The 20243-nt window shown below is 42.7% G+C and overlaps 1 protein-coding gene across 3 annotated transcripts in view; it reads left to right on the forward strand.

Annotated features, from left to right (window-relative positions):
* Nucleotides 1–20243, forward strand: part of LOC6586406 (ras-interacting protein RIP3) — a 140034-nt gene that overhangs the window by 39957 nt on the left and 79834 nt on the right. For all 3 annotated transcript variants that reach the window (XM_044009849.1, XM_044009848.1, XM_032733307.2), the window contains exons 3-5: nucleotides 1645–2570; nucleotides 4026–4316; nucleotides 4485–4646. In XM_044009849.1, the coding sequence (XP_043865784.1) occupies nucleotides 2007–2570; nucleotides 4026–4316; nucleotides 4485–4646 (1017 nt within the window). In that variant the 5' untranslated portion in view covers nucleotides 1645–2006. The remainder of the gene's footprint in view (nucleotides 1–1644; nucleotides 2571–4025; nucleotides 4317–4484; nucleotides 4647–20243) is intronic.

Here is a 20243-nt window from a genome sequence, read left to right on the forward strand (position 1 = left end):
ACAACTTTACGCCTCCCGCCCCCTTATGGGGTGTGCATGTGTGTGTGTCTGTGGATCACTGCGATTGTTTTCAGTGGGAAGCCCCTTTGCCTCCTCTACAGGGTATATCTGGGGCTGTAAACTTTGTTCAAGCATTGATCCAGTTGTATGTCGGATATTTCTGGATGCTCTTCTACAGTCAATTGATCTTCGTTTTATCTCTCCATGAGTCTCTAAAATAAAAATCTCTCTTTCTTTAGCTTTAGCCATCTCTCTCCCTCTTCATTTACACATCTCTCTCATTTCTTTCGCTCTCTTTCTTTATATGTAGCTGTCTTTCCTTTCCTGTCTCTCTCTCCCGTACTTCTTTTTCCAACTTACAGGGTATCTCATACGTCCACTCCGTATTGCACTTCCTACATATGCGTAATTGTTGTTCCTGTTTGTTGTTTTTAGCAGTTGCTGCCGCTTTTTTTTTTTTTTTTAACTTTTATAACTGGCTGCTGTTTCGTGGTATCTTAAGTGGCTAAATAAACGCTTGCAGCCAATTTTGGAGCGAGTCGGAGTTGGCCTAAACGTGCTTTGGCTTGATTTGCATACGAATATGGCCCACAAGTGTTTTCGCGACTAATTTCGTATGAAAATTTGATTGCTCCCGATTAGAATCGTGTTCATTGTTTTGGCCGACAGACAGAGAGACAGACAAACGGACCACCCCCGTCCACGCCCCCATCGCCCCCTTTGGTCAGCTGAGCGAGCGTTTGTTTGTTTCTTTCGGAATGAAGTAATATTTCTGCTTCTCTTTTTGGGCGTTCGAGTCGTTGGCCTTCCACTGTAATTATGTAGTTGTCAGTCGGAGTTGGCTTTAATTGCTGTTTACAGTTAGCACTGTTGCGTGGGTGTCATGTGAGCCATAAGTTCAGATATGACGTATATCGTATATATGGCCAACAGCTCTGGCAATCGTCGGTTCCTTTGTCTGCCGATTAAGCAGATATCGCAGTCTCTTGGCAATTGCTAATTTGTGCAGCCACTTAAGATTGGTGCACTGTTGCAATCTGATGCACGAATTTAAATATTTGATTACGTGTGTGAATATCGCTGCGAGAATATCTCTAAGAGCTGCAAGAGACGCGATTTCTTATAGTCGCAAATGTTTCATAATCCCATTTAGTTTCTTAGAGTGTGGCACAATTGAGCATTAAAAGAACTGGAATATATGGGAATGACTTCGAGTATATAATTCATGTCCCATTCTTCATAGTTCTCTCTCACTATCTCTGTCTTTTTCTGTTTTTCTCGCTCCAGTTCCATTGATCTTTACTACTACTACTCATCTACCTATCTCGCACCCTCTCATTATCACTCTCCTTATTTCTGTAATTCTCCTCTCTTTTTCTCTATATACCGCTCTTCTACGCGCTTCTCATAAATTCAAATATCGCTGATTTTGTTGCTTCGCTTGCTCACTGATCTCCTACTTCCTCTTCAGGCATAGCGGCTTCATCAGTTAGTTTATTTATGGTCAACTCTATATACATATATACACATATATTCATTTGAAACTTGTATTTAGCATAATTGATGCGATTCGAAGTGCTTTGGACTAATTCGCGTTAAACGCTTTTGTTTCATTTTTTCTCTCTCTCTCTCTTTTAATTGCAGTGAAATTCACGATTAAATTGTGATTTTTTTCTTTTTATCAAGAAAATAACGAAAACAGTTTTGCATAAAAAGCAAACGAACGGGAAATCGGATTTAAAATCCCGCCAGGAACTGGAACTGAGTCGAAAACCGATAAAACAACGTAAAGGTCGAAGCAGCACAGCGGAACGCATGGCATGAAACGAACGGAACGCCCAGCCGTGGCAGACATGCAAATTTATGCATTTTGAAGTCCAGTAACAAACAAAAGCAACAACAACAGCACTAACAACAACGAAACACGATTTAAAGCAGATTTTAAGCAAATTAATTAAATTAACAAACACATGGAAATCGGAACCAAAAACAATTAGCGCCACACTATGGAAGCTGCCACAGCAACGCGAAATCGAGCAGACGAGATGGATGAGATGGAGATTGAAGCAGAGGCGGTGACGGTGGCGGTGGCAACGGACATGGGCGTGGCCACAGAGGAGACGTCATTTAGCAACCAAGAGACTGATAAAGCGGCCATCACAATGAAGTGCAGCAACGGAAGCACTGACATAACTAATACAACAACAACAACAACAGCAACGACAGCAACAACCACATTGAGATTGGAGGATGTGGTTGCATTTGTCATGCCAGCAGTGGGCGCCACCAATCCACGCACCACCAAACCCGCAACGAAATCAGCGAGCAGCAGCCGCAGCAGCTCGCTAAGAAAACAAAAGCAAAAGCTCAACATGCTGGATGTGATTGGATGTGGTGCAGGTGGTGGTGGTGCGGGTGGTGCAGACGTGGGTGTGATCGGTGGTGCCGCCGTCAATGATATGAAAACATCACAATCGATGACCTCGCTGCCAGCGGACGAGCTGCAGCAGGAGCGACGTGATGTCATCCAAGCCAAGCTGCATCTGGAGCGGCCCTACAACAGCCTCAAGGTAAGTGGGGACCAGGTGTTGCCAGGTGGGAGACTCTGAGTGACTCGTTTATGCTGCGTGCATAAATTTGCAATTGAGAGTTAAATATTTCTGTGCATGGCGCCTACCCCTCTCTCTCTCTATCCCCCCTCTCTTCATATGCTGTGGTTGGCGTGTGGAAGCCAACTAGTTGAGCTGGTTCGCGCAGACTGTGCAGGTGGATCAGGTGGGTTAGACTGAGAGGGGGCAGGAGCTGGTCATGGCATGGCTTGAATGACATGTTGCCGTTAGAATATGAATTCTTGAGCTCGTTCTTGTCGCCAGCGTCAACGGAAATTGCTTTTAATAAATTATTAATCAATTTTAATTTCGATATTAGCATGCGAGCGAAATGTGTTAGAGAGAGATGTAGATGGAGAGGGGGAGGGAGAGGTATAGAGAGGCGTATATATAACGGTTCATAAATGGCTATATATGCATGTTTTTTAATATGCCAAAACATTCCACTTAAGCAGAGTAGTTTGAGTGGAATGAAGGGAATTAAAATGTACGAATTTTGTTATACAATAGAAGCGTGAAATAGGCATCGAGTGAGAGGGAGAGAGTGAAAGAGAGAGGTGGCATTAATTTTAATGGAGAATTTGAACAAGTTTCGACAGTTTGCATAAATAAAGAAGTTTGAGCGATGCTAAAATTAAGTTTTAATAGTCAGAATCTCTATTACAAATTTAGTTTTAGATTAGGTTTTGACAAAATTGTTAATTTAAAAGATGATAAATTATATATTGAATTTAGGAGTATGAGATCAAAATTACTAACTGAACAGTAAACTAAACTATAATTATGTGATAAATCAAAATATATTCGAATTCATTGTTTTACGAGCATCTCTATGGCTCACTCAACTACTTTGCTCAGCTCCCAAAAGTCGCACGTTCCATATTCGCATGTCTTGCATATTAATCGAACATCGATTGTGCCATTTGGCAATTGTATGATTTATCGATTTGGCTCGCATTCTTGAGCGAAGCGGAAAGCGGATTACAGATGTTTGGTTGGCTAGCGAATCATTCAGTGAGTGAGTCGATGAGTCGAAGAGTCGATGAATCGGTGAGTCGAAGAGAAGAAGATTGTGCTGCTGCTGCAGTTGTCGATTATTCAATGCAATTAATTTCGCGTCATTCAATCAAATTACGTTTGAAATTCCATTTCATTTCGATTTGTGTGTAAGCCGGCGGCGAAGCTGTGTAAATGAGAAATTTTCCCCTGATTGTTGCGCGCACAAATAAAAATTCATCAATTAATTGCGCGCGCATTGCAATGTGGAGCATTGTCAAGCAGACGTTGGCGAGGGAGGCAGGCCGAAGAAGTTGGCTCCGAAAATGGCTAAGCATATTATCGCGTCTATATTTGGCAGCTCAAATTACTCATTTATTAACAAGCACACTGAATCCGTCTTTTTCTCTCTCGTTGCAGAAAAACTCACAGAGCAGCAGCAGCAAGTGCTCCGGCGGCAACAATAGCAACAAAATGCACCGTTATTCGTGGGGCAGCGGCCACAGCCACAGCAGCTCGACCAGTCTGCACAGCAGCGCCACCTTGGGACTCGGCTCGTCGGGCAAAGACGACCTCTGGGCGGCCATACAAACGAACTATAACTATATTATGGACACAAACCTGCTCGATACGTGCAAAGAGGCAAGGTTTGAGATTGAGGAGGCGCAGCCAACGTCACGCGAGTCTAAATTTACGGGCAGCCAATTGCATGTGAGTAGAGAGCAAACGCCAGCTAGCGTTGAGTAGCTGCAATTTTTATAAGTACTAAAATGAACTTGAGCAGTTCACTGCTTAGCAAAGTTTCACACCTAATTGTACTAAAAATCAGCTAAATTAAATTAGCTTTTCGTTGATTTAATAAATTCTTATTGTTTATAGATTTTGGATGAAACACAGCGGCCGGAGGGCTTGTGCGAGGATCCCAAGGAATTGCGTCGCTGGCTGCGCGACATGGAGAATAAATTGGAAAATGCGCCAACCATATCGGAATTGACGTTGTATTGTAATTCGGAGTTGCAGCGCCATCTAGCAGTACACTCGGTAAGTTCAGTTTTCTATACTCCAAACATGTTGCCTAAGCCCAGGCGCAAATGTTGCTGCAACATGCGTTTATAAGCGGCATGTTGCCAAGAGTTGAGTCGTAGAAATTGCTGGAAATAATTAATTTTAATTATTAATTGAGTTTTTAAATAAAAAAATTTTGTTGTGTAAGCTATGGTAATTGGGCCCGTTTGAATTTTTCGGGCAATTTTCTCATAAAATGCTGCTGTTTATAATATAAAGACCAATAAATTAAACTTTCAAAGCCCAGAGGAAAACCTTCAAAGCGAGTAAGAGAGAGAGAGAGAGAGAGCGAGAGCGCGAGAGAGAGAGATTATAAATTTGATAACAAGACAAAAAACAAGTCCGAAAAACGCCACGATACTAATCGTAGGTAAAAGTGTAACGAAGTGAATAGAAAAATTACACGCATTTCATTTTGCTTTTCATTTGCAATGACTTTGACTTTGTGCCACATGCGGCAGCTACTTGGCTATTGAGTCTCGGCCAGATTGTGTAACTGAGGCAATGATTGAGATCCCCGTCCTCCACACTGCAACGACTTCCTCTCAAAATGTAAACCTTAGACAATGTTGGCTTGTTTTCATTTTCATTTATTGTACTAAAAAGTGAAAATTGCTTGTAAGAAAATATAAAAAAAAACTTACAATTGTTGTGGCTGCTGCTGCTGCTGCTATTGTCTGTGTCTGATTGAGCCCAAAGCTTGAGCTCAGACTGCAGAAGCGGACGTCAGTGTAATTGCAACACCTTCCCAAGTTTTGTTTAATGTCTTTTTGGTAGGGGGATTATTATCTATCTAAATATACATATATACATACATATATATGTTTGTATTTGTATGTAAAATATATATAGTAGATGTAAATTATGCAATGAGCGAAGCCTGTGAAAAACTATGTGAGTTATTTAGTCTCCGGTGGGGTGAGGGGGCAGCCTCGCACACAAATCTAAGACGGAAGAGCTGCAATTGCTGCTTAGCCTTGGGGGCTTGGCTTGACTTGACTTGACTTGGCTTGGCTTGGCTTGGCTTGGTTTGGCTTGGCTGTGCAGCATTTTCGGTGCTGATTGAACATGACCATGACAGCTTCAGACAGCTGTCTGGATAATGTGATAGCTGACTGAGTGAGAGAGAGAGAGTGTGAGAGAGGGAGACAGTTGGTGCGTTATACAAGAATATTTTGCATTTTGTTGCTAAAAAACAGAAACAAATTAGAAAAGAATACATTCTTCTAGAGAATCTCAATCCCAATTGTGTTTCCTACATTTCCACCTGTCTGCCTGAACGGTAATCCACAATTTTACCACATTTAACCTTCACTTAGTCAATCTCTCGATTGCTCAAATCTCTTTCCTAGAAAATTTCTCAAATATTTGCTTTGCTTTTTCTATTATGTATATCAGCGCGTTGCATAACAATGGCTTTTATTCGCTCTTGTTTATTTCACATTTTCTCGCTAATTGAGCATTGCATTTAGGTGGAATTCAGCAGGTCTCGATCTGATCCCCTTTGTCCAGCTAAAATGATGCATGTGGGTTGCAGTTCCCACCCGCAGCTGTTGGCATTCGCAGCCACGAGCCAAATGAAAGTAAACAGCCAAAAGAAACAACAAACAGACAAACAACAAGCAAACAGCAAACAATAACAATGCGAACTGTTAGACAAAATATGTTTGTTGCATTCGCAAAGGAAACAAAAAGCAAAAACAAAATCGAAAATTGCAATCAGCTTGCAGCTTCGATGCATCGCCTCCGTTTTGGCCCACTGATTTACGACAATTGTTTTGTCACGTCGTCGATTGGCAACTAGAGGAAGGCAGGATGGAGGGGCGGTGTCGGGGGTGGAGCCTGTTAGGGTGGGGAGCAGATAGAGAGGAACTCTCGAGCCGGCAGCCGAAATGTCAATTGCCCGAAAATGGTTAAACATATTTCCAATAAGTTGTTAGGCGTTTGTCTCTGTCGATTGTTGTTGTCTGGCAGGCGGCACGCAGCGGCAGCGGCAGCAGCTCCCTCTCCCTGGCTCCTCAACACCTACCCCTGTAGACCCCACTTCCCCAGCTGCCCCCATCCACACCTGCAGCTGGAGCAGTTGTCAATACGGAGGATGCATTCGCTTTAGACTCCACTTACTGCAGCCATTGGCGAATGGAAAGGCATAAGAGTACATGAGTGGAGTGATAGACTAATAGATACTCTGTAATCATAATCTCTGTTCAGATTACTATATAAAAAGCCATAGCTAGAGAGGATATAAAAAGGGGGAAATTCATAAAGAAAATTATCTCTGTCGACATACCCTGTCTATCTGTCTGCTCAAGCAGGGTATGCATATTTGTCAGCCAGCGGCTGATTATATCTCAAATATGAATCCATGGCTAGCTTGTAGGATGCGGGCCAGCTGCTGCTCCTCTGCGCCCATAACAAGCCCCCAACGCACTCGAGTGGGGGTCTTGGGGCCCAGGCTTGGGTTGCCTGCCCCCTGGGTAAAACTGAGACTGCCAAATGCGAACTTTCCAAATATTAATTGAAATCTTTGCCACGGTGCGTTCTGGTTGCAACGAGCGTGTTGCAACGAGCGCATGTTGCGCGTGTCAGCTTAACAAGGATGTCTCTGTTAAGGCCCAGCTCCAAAAATGGCCAAATGCGCAATGGCCCAAAGTGGACTGTGGGTGAGTGAGCTGCCTGGCTGGCAGATACCCTAGGAATAATTTAGAGAAACTATTATAATCTGTGTATTTATGCAAACTTTTCTAAAATGTGCATAAATACTCAAAAAATCAGTAAGAAATACTAACTGAACTATAAAATACCCTGTAATTTACTTGGATATGTCTTAAACTACTTAAGTGTTCAAGCTGCTTTAGCTTGTATACAAAAGAAACTCATTAAATTTATAAGCAAAATGCATAGCAAATGCCAGACTAAGAGATACTCCTTGATTATTAACGTCAACTTCGCAGCCAAAGATAGTTTTTAGGACAAAATAGATACCCTACCAAAAGCACCTCGTAGAGTTTGATAGACTATAAAATACCGAATATATACTGCACTTAGTGTTTCATAAGTGAGTTGACTGTCTAATAGCTCACAGAAGATCTGTTAGACTAGGAGATATCCTCTTATACTTATATATACGATTTCAATCTATATATAATCTTAAGACATATAGAGTTTTAATAGTTCCAGCCATGCTTCTTGGTAAACCCTTTTGCTTACAGGGTATGAGGCACTGCATAGCTTTGCGTTTTTCTGCCAGTCTCCACAAGAAAAGTGAAGGTGGCTCGCCGGTATTGGCCAAGCCAAAGCCTTGCCAAAGCGCAGCCAATGCAAGCCATAGCCAAAACGCTGTAACCTAATGACAATGACAATTGATTATGCGGGTTGTGCATTGCCGGATTCCAGTTTTGGGGCGCCCAGGAAGTGCCCGAGTTTGTCGCTAGTTCGGGCTTTATGGCGGCCATAATTTAAAGTCGCCGCCAATTCGATTTGGATCTGTTTTTTCGCCAGTTGTTTGTCCAATTCTACCCACTGACCATTGTTGCTCTCGTTGCCGTTGCCGTCGTCGCCGTCGTCGCCGTCGTCGTCGATGTCCTCCGCAATCTCAGCACTCGATTTGCATAACAATTGCTGGAACTAAACCTTTCGCCCAATAAGTTAGAGCGGCGGCAATCAAGTAGCCGCTGCCCAGTGGAGCTGCCTGCGGTCCAGCATATGCGCCAGCTGACCAATAAAACATTGCCGAATTAGCTATAAAAATCTGTTGATTTCGTTGGACTTTCGTTTGGCCCAGCAAATGAACCTTAAAATCAACTTTCCATTAAATGTTTCCTTTTCCTCTCTTTGCTGCGATTGCCTTTGCAGCTCATATAAATAATAATGGAGTCTGCCTGCTCAATTAGGCATTGAATAATAAAGTTTCTCAAGTAAATATTTTGAAATGGATATTTAGTGCCTTACAGCTTGAATTTAATACATGGCAAAGACATTTTGGGAATTTTTTTAGTGTCTAGAAGTGGCAACCCCTAACTATTATCGATAGCTTACTGAAGAAACCAGCGTAAAATAGAAACTCTGTTCATATTCCTAGCTATTGACTTTATTTTCTATCTATCTAATTAACTTCCGAGCTATTAGGCCTTCACACACCTGACAACCCTGTTTGCTATTGTGAACTCAACACATTTCATCTCTGTCATCCACTTGGATCAACTCAAACGGCAAAGCAATTTATGAAAACAATTCAATTTGAGTTTTGGCAAATGAAAACAAATCGAATGCCAATCCAATCTAAGCTCGAGAAAGCCTTTCTCCTTGACTTGGCTTGGCTTGGCTTGACTTGACACTGTTTGGCAAACACGCCCACAACTCATAAGAGCATTTCAAGATCAGGAGACGGGCCGGCGATGTGGACAGATTATCAAGAGGAGGGGGTGGAGTTGGCACGAGCTGAAGTCGAGTTTCACTTTTCGCTATTGTTAATCTCATTTCGGCCGTTTCGTGATTTAAATTAACAATTAAAGTCGATAATTAACAAAATGAAAACATTGTAAAATAAAAACGAAAACGAAAATGTAAATGTAAAAATAACAAGGCAACACCCCTAAGAAAAACAACAGCCACCACGAAATTCGAGAAAAAATCATAACAATCTATCAAAGTAACCGACAAATTTTCATGAGCCATACATCAAATGGATGTATGTGTGTGTGTGTGTGTGTATGTGGCCATAACAATGCAGACAGAGTTCATTCAAAGCCAATAACAAATGCGAGATGACGACAACGCGAGGCACCGAAATGAAGTCATTACCACAGACAACAAAGCCCCAGAGTCGCGCCCAAAACCCCAGCTGATGAGGCTGGGCCGCCCCGACATGAGCTCGATCGAACGAAACCACGTCATTGGCGAGCATAGATCGACGGAGATTTCGTCATCGAGCTCGAACTCCACACGTACCGATGGCGATTTTCAGTCCAGGTCCAAGTCAAATAAAATTTATGACTGTCATAATTACATTTTCCAGCCGCATGCGGGAAAAATATAAAAAATGCACAACAAAGGCGAACCGCAATCGAAAATATTTCAGCTAATATTTTCAAGCTCCAAATGAAGGAAATCGAAACTAAAGCTCGATAACTGCGGCCCAATCGAAATGCCAATAAAAATCCATGAAAACTGAGAAGAAAAAGTCTACAATAAATTTCGGCCATAAAACTTAAAAAGCCAAAATCAACTCCTGATCGAGCATTAAACTAACTTTCGGGCAGTTTATTTTGATATCGTTTTCGATTTCGATTCCAATACCCTGTGACAATTGAGATTGGAGGTAGGAATTTGATGAAGGCTGCTGTAAGATATCGATTGACGATATCGATTAATGTAAGATATTAAAAATCTATATATTGAAAATAGAGATGAGATATAGGAAATAGAGATAAATGTGGATAATTATGCCAAGAGCATATAGTTTATTAATTCTGAATTTTTATCGTTTCATTCGCTTGTTCGATAACGATAAATATTAGATATATTTAAAATATGGTATAGATAAAGCTTTCTAAATTTATATTGAGCAATTTATTTCTTTTCGCTATATCGCTATTTTAAAGATTTGTTGGTACATTTAGATTATCGAATAGCAAAGAATCTAACCAGAAGTAACTAGAGAAGATTCATACACTGTAGTGCAGTAGTTCTCATCTGTTTCCAGGGCAACTGTCAGTCGTGCACTCCCAACTGTATCAGTTTTTATTAACGTTTTCTCAATTTTCCAGCAAAGAGCTTTTTGTTTTTGCTTTTTTGCGAGCAGTTCGCCTCGAACAATGAAAAATGCATGTACGTTTCGAGCGAATCATTCAGGTTCATCATTAGCAGCGCGATTCGGTGGCGCGAGTTGGGGAAAAGGGAAAGGCGGATGGTGTGGCAGCCACGTCTGCAGCTAAAGACTGCGAGTGTCGCCATTTAATTGGCTCAAATTCAAGACGCGACTCGGATGAGTGCCAATTGCCAAGAGTAGAGACAGAGTAGAGGAGGAGAAGGAGGAGGGGGCGGCTCTCTAAGCAGTTAGTGCCTTGGGCTTGCGCTTTAGTATTTTGTATTTGTTTCCTTTTTGTTGCCTTTTGCTGATTAATGAAGACAATATTTTGTTTTTCGCCACCTTGTTAACGACTTTATGTTGTTTTTTCTTGTTTGGCAAATGACTATGGAGAAAATTAAATTTATGAAATAGCTCATAAAATTATAAACAGAAGAAGCAGAGGGAGAAGGAGAAGGGGAAAAAGAAATGCATGAAATGACGCGACGTTATGGTGGGAGCTGATGCGGATAATGCGGCTGCTGGCTGCAGTTGATGATGAGCTTTGTAGGGTTATAAATGTGGCCAACTTTGATATATGGCATAGCAGTTAGGAGCCGTTAAAGTGCGACCCTCAGCTCCAGAGAACGAACGGCCAGTGTAGAAAGTGTGTTGGGAAAACTCTCGAATGACCCACAAAATGATTCATTTGAATGCAGAACGAACCGATGTGACGTTCTGTTTGAGGCGATTGCTATTTTATTTAGCACTAAAGCGAGAGATCCTGTTGACTGAATTGCTTAGTCAGTTGGTAGTACTTGTTAGCTTTGTCTTGGCTAGTCAGCTATGCTAATGTGCTATCGATAGGCATATAGATATCGATATCTTTGGCGGCTATTAATCACGTCTGTCTGTAACCTTCGTGATGATTGAATTCTATTTGAAATGTGGCACACGCGCGGAATCAGACACAACGTTTCGCTTGCGTCTGTTTTGAAGTGCATTTGCATTGCGTTCGAGTGCGAATTGATAAAAGGCAAATGGAATTTGAATTGCGCTCCAGGCACAAAAGTCGCTGCCACTGGACTTTGGCGTCCACTGGCTGCCGGATTGGCCCAGAGATGCAGCCGCATTGAAGATAGGCCATAAAATGTGGCTGGCACTGATCGAGCTGGGAATGGAAAACCATTTGCCAGTTTGCCAGTTTGTCGAGTCGCTTGAGTCTGCTGAGAATTGCGCACGCATCGAGCGCTGCCAACTGATTGCAAATTGATTAATGCCAAAGTCTTGAAACGGGAGTTGACCAAATCGAATCCGCAATGGATCACGCGCCACTTCCTCTGGCTCTACCTGGGATGACCTAGATTCGTTGTAGCCACTACAGAGACACCGCACCACAGCGACTCCCTGCCTCGCTCTCTCTCTCTCTCTCGCTTTTTCTCTACATGGAGGCAACTCTCTAAAATTTATGTGTTTCGCTTGGTCCCAGAATTGTTAACAACAAATTTAAGCGGCATTTGTCTGAAGGCCAAGAAATGGGCTTTTACTGCGTGGCTCTAGGTAGAGCTAGCTTAGCTAGAAGGCAGTCTATGTCTACTCTATCGCCGTGGGTATACGAGATTCATCTATGTTTCTATGGAAGCGTTGTGAAGTGAAGTGAATATAAAGTATGCTTGATTGAGGCGATTAACACTTCGTTTGGGTTAACACTTAATGACATAGATGATGTCACTTGGATTCCTCGATTTGCTGATGAGAGCAGGCGCGAATTCCCTCGAGTTCTATTGAGCATTATCCTATGCATGGAACAGAGTTTCTCTTTCACTCTCCACCTATTCATACAAATATGTATATCTCTATCCCAAACAATGGGGAATGCATATGGGCAAGAGATTAGAGGGAGGGAGAGAGAGTGTAAGATATCGATAGAGAGGAAGGTGTCCTCTTCACCTCTCACCTCTCTCTTCCTCTCTCTAATCTTTTGCCCATATGCCTTCCCCATGGCTTAGATGTTCCACCTTATGTTTTCCTCTCCTCAAGCATGAAACAGAGCCCCTCTCTCGCTCTCCCTCCATTCATACATATATATCTATATCCCTTCCTCTCAATCGATATCTTACACTCTCTCTCCCTCCCGCTAATCTCTTGCCCATATGGTTCCTCCTTTACTTCTTCCTCTCTTGTCATCTTACTCTATATATTCCATATACAATCCCTCCACTTGGCAGTGTATTCAATCTTCGTCTTTATCTTTGTTCGCTTCATTTTCTTGTCTAAGCTAAGTGTATTTTATTGTCTGACATTGTCAATTGTTGTTGCTCGTTGCTGTTGTGGTTGCTGTTGCTGTTGCTGTTGTTGGTTGTTGTCTTGTTAACGCTTTTTATTGCCTCTTCCAGTTGGCGTTTGCATTTCGGCTAGCTGCTTTATAAGTCTATTTGTCGTGGTCGCTCCATGCAGATGTATTTGCCAGATACATTCATTAGCCCGCTTTGCAGTTACACTTACCTCGCTGTTGCCGCCCCCTCCGGCTCTCCGCCCCTCCGCGTCTACGCTGATTTATGCCCATTTGGCTGCATAATCTTTGGCCCGTCTAACGTTTCGTATTTAGACATTTCCTATATTGTCACCCCACCTGGCTGCAGAGTCCCCTCCGGCCAGTCGCTTCCAGTGTGTGTTTCTACTCAGTTTTTGCGCACTTGCTTGAATTGTTTTTGGGTTAATTAAAATAACCAGGCAAATGAGCAGTTAGTCAAGCAGCAGCAGCAGCAGCCGCAGCAGGAGGCGGGCAGGGCAGCGGCGGAGTGAGGGGCCAGTGGGTCAGCTGCTGCACGACGTGTGAACAGCGACGGCGAGCCAAATTAAAACTACAAGCAGCAGCAGCTCGCCGAGGCCCCATCTCGTTATGACTATGAATATGCAATGGGGCCTACGATGATGATGAGATCTAACTCTAAGGTAGAGCCAAGCCTCTCTCTCTCTCTCTCTCTCTCTCTCTTTGTTTCTCCCATCTCTAGCTGATTGGCTTCTTGTTGGCGAGGCGCGCCTGTGCGCAATTAGTTTGGCCCTCTGCAGCTGGCCTTCTTTTAAGCTATTTTGGTATTTTGGCACGTTATCAAAGCGCGGCAAACGAGTTTTTCCACACCCAATGCCAAAGCTCAGGCTGCCCAGCCTTGCTTCATCCCATCCTCTTCGACAGTTACACGCAGCGAAAAGTGTCGTAAAATGTATAACACGAGCAAATATTAGTTGAGATTCTCTTTTGGGTAAGGGAGAATGCCTGAAGAGCTCTCCTTGTGGATGAAGCTTCATTAGTTCCACTCCAACTTATGAACTCCAATTCCTTCAATCCCTTCGCTCTTCAATCATTCTATAACTATAGCAAAGTTTGTCAGCTCTCATCTGCTTCTACATCCACTCCTACAGTTTTTCGCTCAGTGTATTTATGATGTTCTTCTCTATTAAAAGTTTGGCCTCCGCTCTGCTCCGCTGCTCCTCTGCTCCGCATTGCTCTGCGCTTTGTCGCTTGTTTCGTGATTGTTTTAACAAACATCGTTTGGCAGTTGGTTCTATTCTCGTTGCACTTGGCCCGCACTGAAACTGGTTGACAATGTTGCAACTGTTGCAACTGGGCAACATCGGCAAATAAGGGAAAACTTGTCGGCTTGGCATGGCGTTTCCTCAGAGTGCGCACTTCTTGGAAAAGCCAAGAAGATGGAACAGAAACAGAGACAGAAACGGAGAGACACAAAGAATCTCTTGCATTTCCTTGGGAAATATTTGTGGCATTTGTCTTTGATTTGATTTGATTCGCAATGCGCAAACTGCAGCGATTCTTCCTGCTCCGGTTCAGTGGCACTTTTACCATGATCTACTTTGCCTTAAAGAGTGTCTCTCCCTCTCTTTTATTGTCTCTCTCTCTATCTCTCTCTCTGTCTCTCTTCTCCAAGTTTGGCCAGCCACAAATCGTTGCCAGGAAATCCGATTTGTGGTAAAAGTTGTTGCGGCTAAGCGCATTTTGTGTGGGGCTTCTTGGTGTGAAATCTAAGCAAGTTATGTTGCTGCGTCGGGTGGGTGCTTGACTTGAGTCCAGTGTTAATCGACAGCTTATATAATAGGGGTCACTGCCTTCGTTTAGCGGATTGCTTGTGCGAAAGAAAGGCGTGAGATTGGGAGAGCGGGCGGAGTATAAAGGGATATGCTGAGATATGTGAGTGCAGCAGGGAGTGATGAAAGTGTATAAAGGCATATGGACTATTGTTATGATAAAAATTGGGTTTACTAATCAGAAAGTCGTCTTGCTCTGTGGATATGAGTGTGTTATGTGATGTACAGATAATGGATATACATATATTAGATCTTAACTTGTCTTTTCATTCGCATTAACTTGCTCAACTCAAATTTTCAATTTTATCTAGTCAGCATTGCAAATATCGATAACTAGCAATCGATAAAAGCAGTGAAGAACACTTTAAAAAATCTGTTTACCTTATTTCTTCACATTGCCTTTTCTCATGAACTCTGGCAACTCGAATTCGAACTTCTCTCAGCTCTCGCATCTCAATTCGTGCTGAGGAGTGAACAAATCGATAAATGCATAATCATCTCATTTGCATTTAGCTATCAACAGAGGAAGATCAGAAATGCACAGCAAAAGGATGCAACATTTGTTAGCTTAGCACTCGAATCGAGTTGATTCATTAATCATGCACTCATTCATTCACACACTCACTCACTCATTCATTCATTTAGTCATTTATTCACTTGTGCCACGATAGTTGATCTCAGCTCCAAGTGCAAGTTCAGTTTACAGATTTCTTCTCTATATCTCTCGCAGATATATGATCTTTTATTATAAATTGTGGCACGTTCGCCTTCTTGGGGCATGGCCTGGCTGGCCTGCTGAGTGGGTGGCTGCTAAATGCCGTTATGCACAGCTGCAAAACAGCGCTGAAAAGTGGCAGCAACAATTGTGCGTGGGTGGCCCATAGCAGCAGCAGCAGCAGCAGCAGACAGCAACACTCCATGTCTCCTGCTCAAGCTCTGCTCCGACTGCTTTGACTGCTCCGCCTGCTGCTTCATTAACACGCGCTCATTGTGTCGGTTCGCTTTGTTTGCAGCTTTTTGCTGCTTTTGACACTCAACACGCTGAACTTCAAAGCGCAGCGATTAATCAGAGAAAGAGAAAGAGACGTATACATAATGCATATATATATAGATATATCTTGTGGCCAAGATTCTGTGCTCTGGCTAAAAAACATTTCACACCAAGTTTCACTTGGAGGAGCCGCTCGTAAATCATCGCCCAGGCAGGACTTGTGGGCGTTGCCAGTGTCCATTAGAAGCTTACGCAGGCGCAGCTGTCGCTGATCTCACAGCTCTCATAGTGCTCAGCTCTCAGCACTCAGCTGCAACAATCTGTTGCAAGTTTCTCTCAGTTGACTCGTTGGCAGGCGTCGAGTGATTTGCTATTTTCCTATGCCGCCAGATTGGCGTTTTGTTTGCCGTTTGTTGCTGCAGCTGGAGATTGGCCAGCGCTTTGCGGTTTGCCCAACTTTATGGAGCACTGGGTCAGCAGCAACAGCAACAGCAACGGCAGCAGCAGCGGCAGCAGCAGCGGCAGCGGCAGCAGAATGCACTCAACTGTATAAATTCTATGAAAATTGTTTATTGTTCAGTGATTGAAATCAATTTGGCGTGCGAAATGCTTGCGCAAAATCTAGAAAAAAGTAAAGAAAAAAAAAAAAAACTCTTTAAGCAAATTCATAACAATCGCCACGGCGATCGCGCGATCTCAGCCATCAAAGCGATCTCAATGGACTCTCGAGCAGATCTCCATGTCGAGATCTTGTTAATCATTTTGCAGTTCAAAAGTTCAGCGGTTTTTGTGCATTCCAAATGCCAATTGTGGGCTTTACCACTTTGCTTATACCCTGTAAATATTGTAGACAATGCTGGGGTATGCTTGCTTAATAGAAATCCAAGTGATTGACTGAGGGTAGCTAAACTGGTAATGTAATATGCAAGTGAATATTTTATATATTTAACTACACATATGTATATCATATTTTTATGTATATTATTCATATCATATTATTCAATGTGAATATATATGGAAACTATTTGAATGTAATTAACTATTGTCAGGCACAACAATGAATCAATCGTTAGATGCGTTGCAGCTCTGCAGAAGGCCTTGCTGGGCCATTTGCTAATGTTAATGGTTAACATCAATGTTAAGCGCGCGGCAATTGAGATTTCGAATTTCGCAGTTTATCGAGGTCTTTATGGAGGTGCCGTAATACGGTGTAAAAGTTTATGGGCCATTTGCCAGTGCATTCCTCTCGGACTTGTGTTCCAGATATTATGCAAGGCGCATTCTCATTATCGAATTACAATCTGCCACGTTTCTAATAGCCAAGTTGTTCGATTCTTGGCTGCTGTTGCTGTTGCTGCTGCTGTTGCCTTTCATCTATTTGGTTGTAGCTATAACTTTCCAACCACGCAGTTGCAGTTGCTGCTGCTGCTGCTGCTGCTGTTGCTGTGGCTCGATTATTATTTTTATTGCTCGACTGTGGCACGCCGCAGAGCGCATCGACAGCAATTGCCAAGATTGCGTCCTCCTGCACAGAGTCTTTGGCTATTGGCATTTTGTGTTCATGTTTTATCTGCAGCTCCTGCAGCAGCGCCACAGCCGCAGCAGGAAAATGCGGAAAATTGTTGAGCTAAACTGTGATGCCTTGAAATGGAAAACTTTACGACAGTGCAACGCATAAGCTCGCTTATCATTTGTCCCATCTCTCACAGAGCGCAGAGCACAGAGCTGACAGAGAGAACTCGAAAGTTGTTGTTAGATCTGTGTTTTTGGTTTTTGCTTCTTTACTGCAGGCAATTCACTTTTCTATTTATCATGCGAGTGGAAAATGGGAAATTAAAGTTATTGTCGAGAGACAAAAAGAAAGCAAAGAATAGAAAACTAGCGCAACGAACTGCGGCAGCAGCAGCTGCTGAAAAATGCCTGTGGAAAGAGGAAGCAGCAGCAACAGAAGCAGCTCACATGTTGTGTTCCATAAACAAGCAGCTTGCAGAGCTGAGGAAGATCAAATACTCTAGAGCAAGAGAATGAAATGATATCTTAAGAATTATGTGTACGTTGATATACGAAAAATTATTCTAAATATGCTAAGTGTGCTGTTTTTTAAAGTTATATTCCACAAAATCAGAGAACATATTAAACTGAAATTGAATTGAATTGGAGTATGAGAGCTCTACCTAAAATTATAGGATTCATTAGCTTTTGCTCGGCTCTCTCTGAACTCCTTCCTTGAATGAAAATTTCCGAACAGTTTTCGCAGATGTTTCATTTCATTTTGCAAAGTTGATCAATTCTCATCTAGACAAATATCTCTCAGAATACCCCAGCTAATTCTTGGAATACCCTTCCCTAAAAAAGAAAAGAAAAGCAAACAAGAACTGCAATCGCTTTACTCATAAGCTGAGGCACAAATGTTGCTTGGCTGCCAAAACAATTAGGCAGCGAATCAACTACTGTTTTGGCCACAGTTAACTGCCAAAATGCTGGCAGCTGGCAGTTGGCTTCCTGTGGCCTCAGCTTGATGTGGGCGGGTGAAAGCAACAATAACAACAACAACAACAACAACAACATCAGCAACATCAACTAGAACAGCCAATGCTGTGCCTTGTCTTTAGCTTTGCCTTTTCGCTGCCATCAATTAGAGATGTAGCTGAAAACTGGGCCTCACTCACTCCACTCCACTCCGAGTTGGCTGTCTGACGGACCGAGACCTTGCGCTTGAGACTTCAATTAAACTGAGCTCAGCCAGTGGGGAGAATCGTGCATAGACAATATTTATCAATCACCATTATTCTAACTGTATGCACAAAAGTTGACTTTCAGTTATGTGTTTATAAAGTAGCTGCCAAAGGATTGTAAGTGCGGCGGGTATAACTCACTGTCTGATGCGCTGTTACAACAAAGAGAAAGAGAGGGGGAGAGAGAGAGCGATTGATGAGATGAAAGTAGAGAATATTCTGTATTCCTATAACTAGAGTAGCTCTGACTCAGGCATAACTCACTGCAATACACTAAGATGGAGTTCTATTAATGCCAACCAATATACCTTCTCTGGATACAGTCTGACAGTGTATTGAGTAAAAGAACCGTCGCTGAACCTAACCTGGCTAAAAACTCATAACAAACGCAAAGTTCAGCCGGCAGTTCAGTAGAACGCGCGCACTTCCAGCTCAAAGGGGAGGCGCAAGGCGAGAGCTGAGTGAAGGGGAGGGCGGCAGGGAGGGGAGACTGGCGTTGGCTGCCGCTTTGGTCGGTGCATGCCGCAATGAACTCGCAACTTTTAACTGTTTTTCCGCGCCGTCGTCGTCTGTGTTTGCGATTTGTGAAAGCTTCTGCTTCAGCTTCTGCCTTAGCTTCTGGCCGATGGAAAATGAGTTTGTGCTGCGCTTCTAGTTGCCGCCGTCACGGCTCACGGCTGCCGAGTTGCCTAGCTGCCTAGCTGCCGGCCTGTTAGCTGTTAGCCATGCCGCTTGGCCAACAAAAACAGAGTTCTGCAAACAATGCATAAATTGTGCGCAAGCGAAAAGGCCAAAGTGACAGAACGCGAAAGTAGTTCAAACTCTCCCAAAACGATATGCAAATATCAACTTTTTGGTCGGCCATAGAGGTTAGCCAGGCTATGGCTATGGGGCTGGGGCTGCGGCTGTGGCTAATTAACTGCCAGCTGTGTTGATCTACGACTCGCAGATAGACCAAAATATGAACTGCCACAAAGATATGATCCGAAAATTCATTTCATTCATTTTCTATAATTTCATTTTGTTAATTTTTCTCTCACTCTCTCAATTTTGAATTTGTTTTCTGTTTATTTTCAGGTAAGCACAAAATCAACTTTTACCCGCAGCTGATCTTTTGCGTTTTACTCGTATTTTTATTGCCACGTAAGTAGCACGAACCATAAATCAGGAGAGAAGAGAGAAAAACACAGCTGAAGTGTGGGGTGGGGGATGGGGAGGTGAGGAGTTGGGGAGTTGGGGAGGCAACTCTGTCGGCTGCTACTTAATGCTTTGATGTCAAAATGTTGTTATGCAAAACCCTTCGATGTTGCCCATGGACAGCACGTGAGCGGCTCGATATGCGGACAGAGAGTGGGAGAGAGTGAGAGTGAAAGATGAAGATAAACAGCATAATTAAACAAGAAGAAGAAGACGAAGCAGAAGGCAACTGAAGCTTGATCTTATATATGAGCTGAGAAGAAATATTATAGAAATCTATGGAGCAGTTGACTTTTTGAGAGTTATAACTTGTGTAGAATTAGTGTAGAATTGAGCTATACTGGACTAGACAACAGAAATGGGAAATTCTTATAGACCATAGACACAGCAATCGTTATCTTTAATTTATCGATAGTTCACACATTATCTGGTTTTCAACCCTAACTGAAGACCAAATTGAGAATATATTTGGTTACGCATAATTTCCCTCAGTCTCAAAGTACTAGAGTCCAAGGGCAGCTGTTCTGAGTGCTTCTTGAATGCATATGTATGTAGTGTAGTGTATGCATGTGTGTATATAGGAAGAGTAGAATAATGGAACAGTCTTGAGTGGGATTTAGCGAAGTAGCATGAAACAATGGAGAAGTAGAGACATTTATTTATAATATAACATGTGTTTTTGCGGAAACACATACAACTTATAGTATATCATTTTTAATTTGTTTCATCTTGTCAAGAATGAGGAATGGCCTTCAACC

The sequence above is a fragment of the Drosophila mojavensis genome, unplaced genomic scaffold (genome assembly GCF_018153725.1).
Source record: "Drosophila mojavensis isolate 15081-1352.22 unplaced genomic scaffold, ASM1815372v1 contig_74, whole genome shotgun sequence".
NCBI lineage: Eukaryota > Metazoa > Arthropoda > Insecta > Diptera > Drosophilidae > Drosophila > Drosophila mojavensis.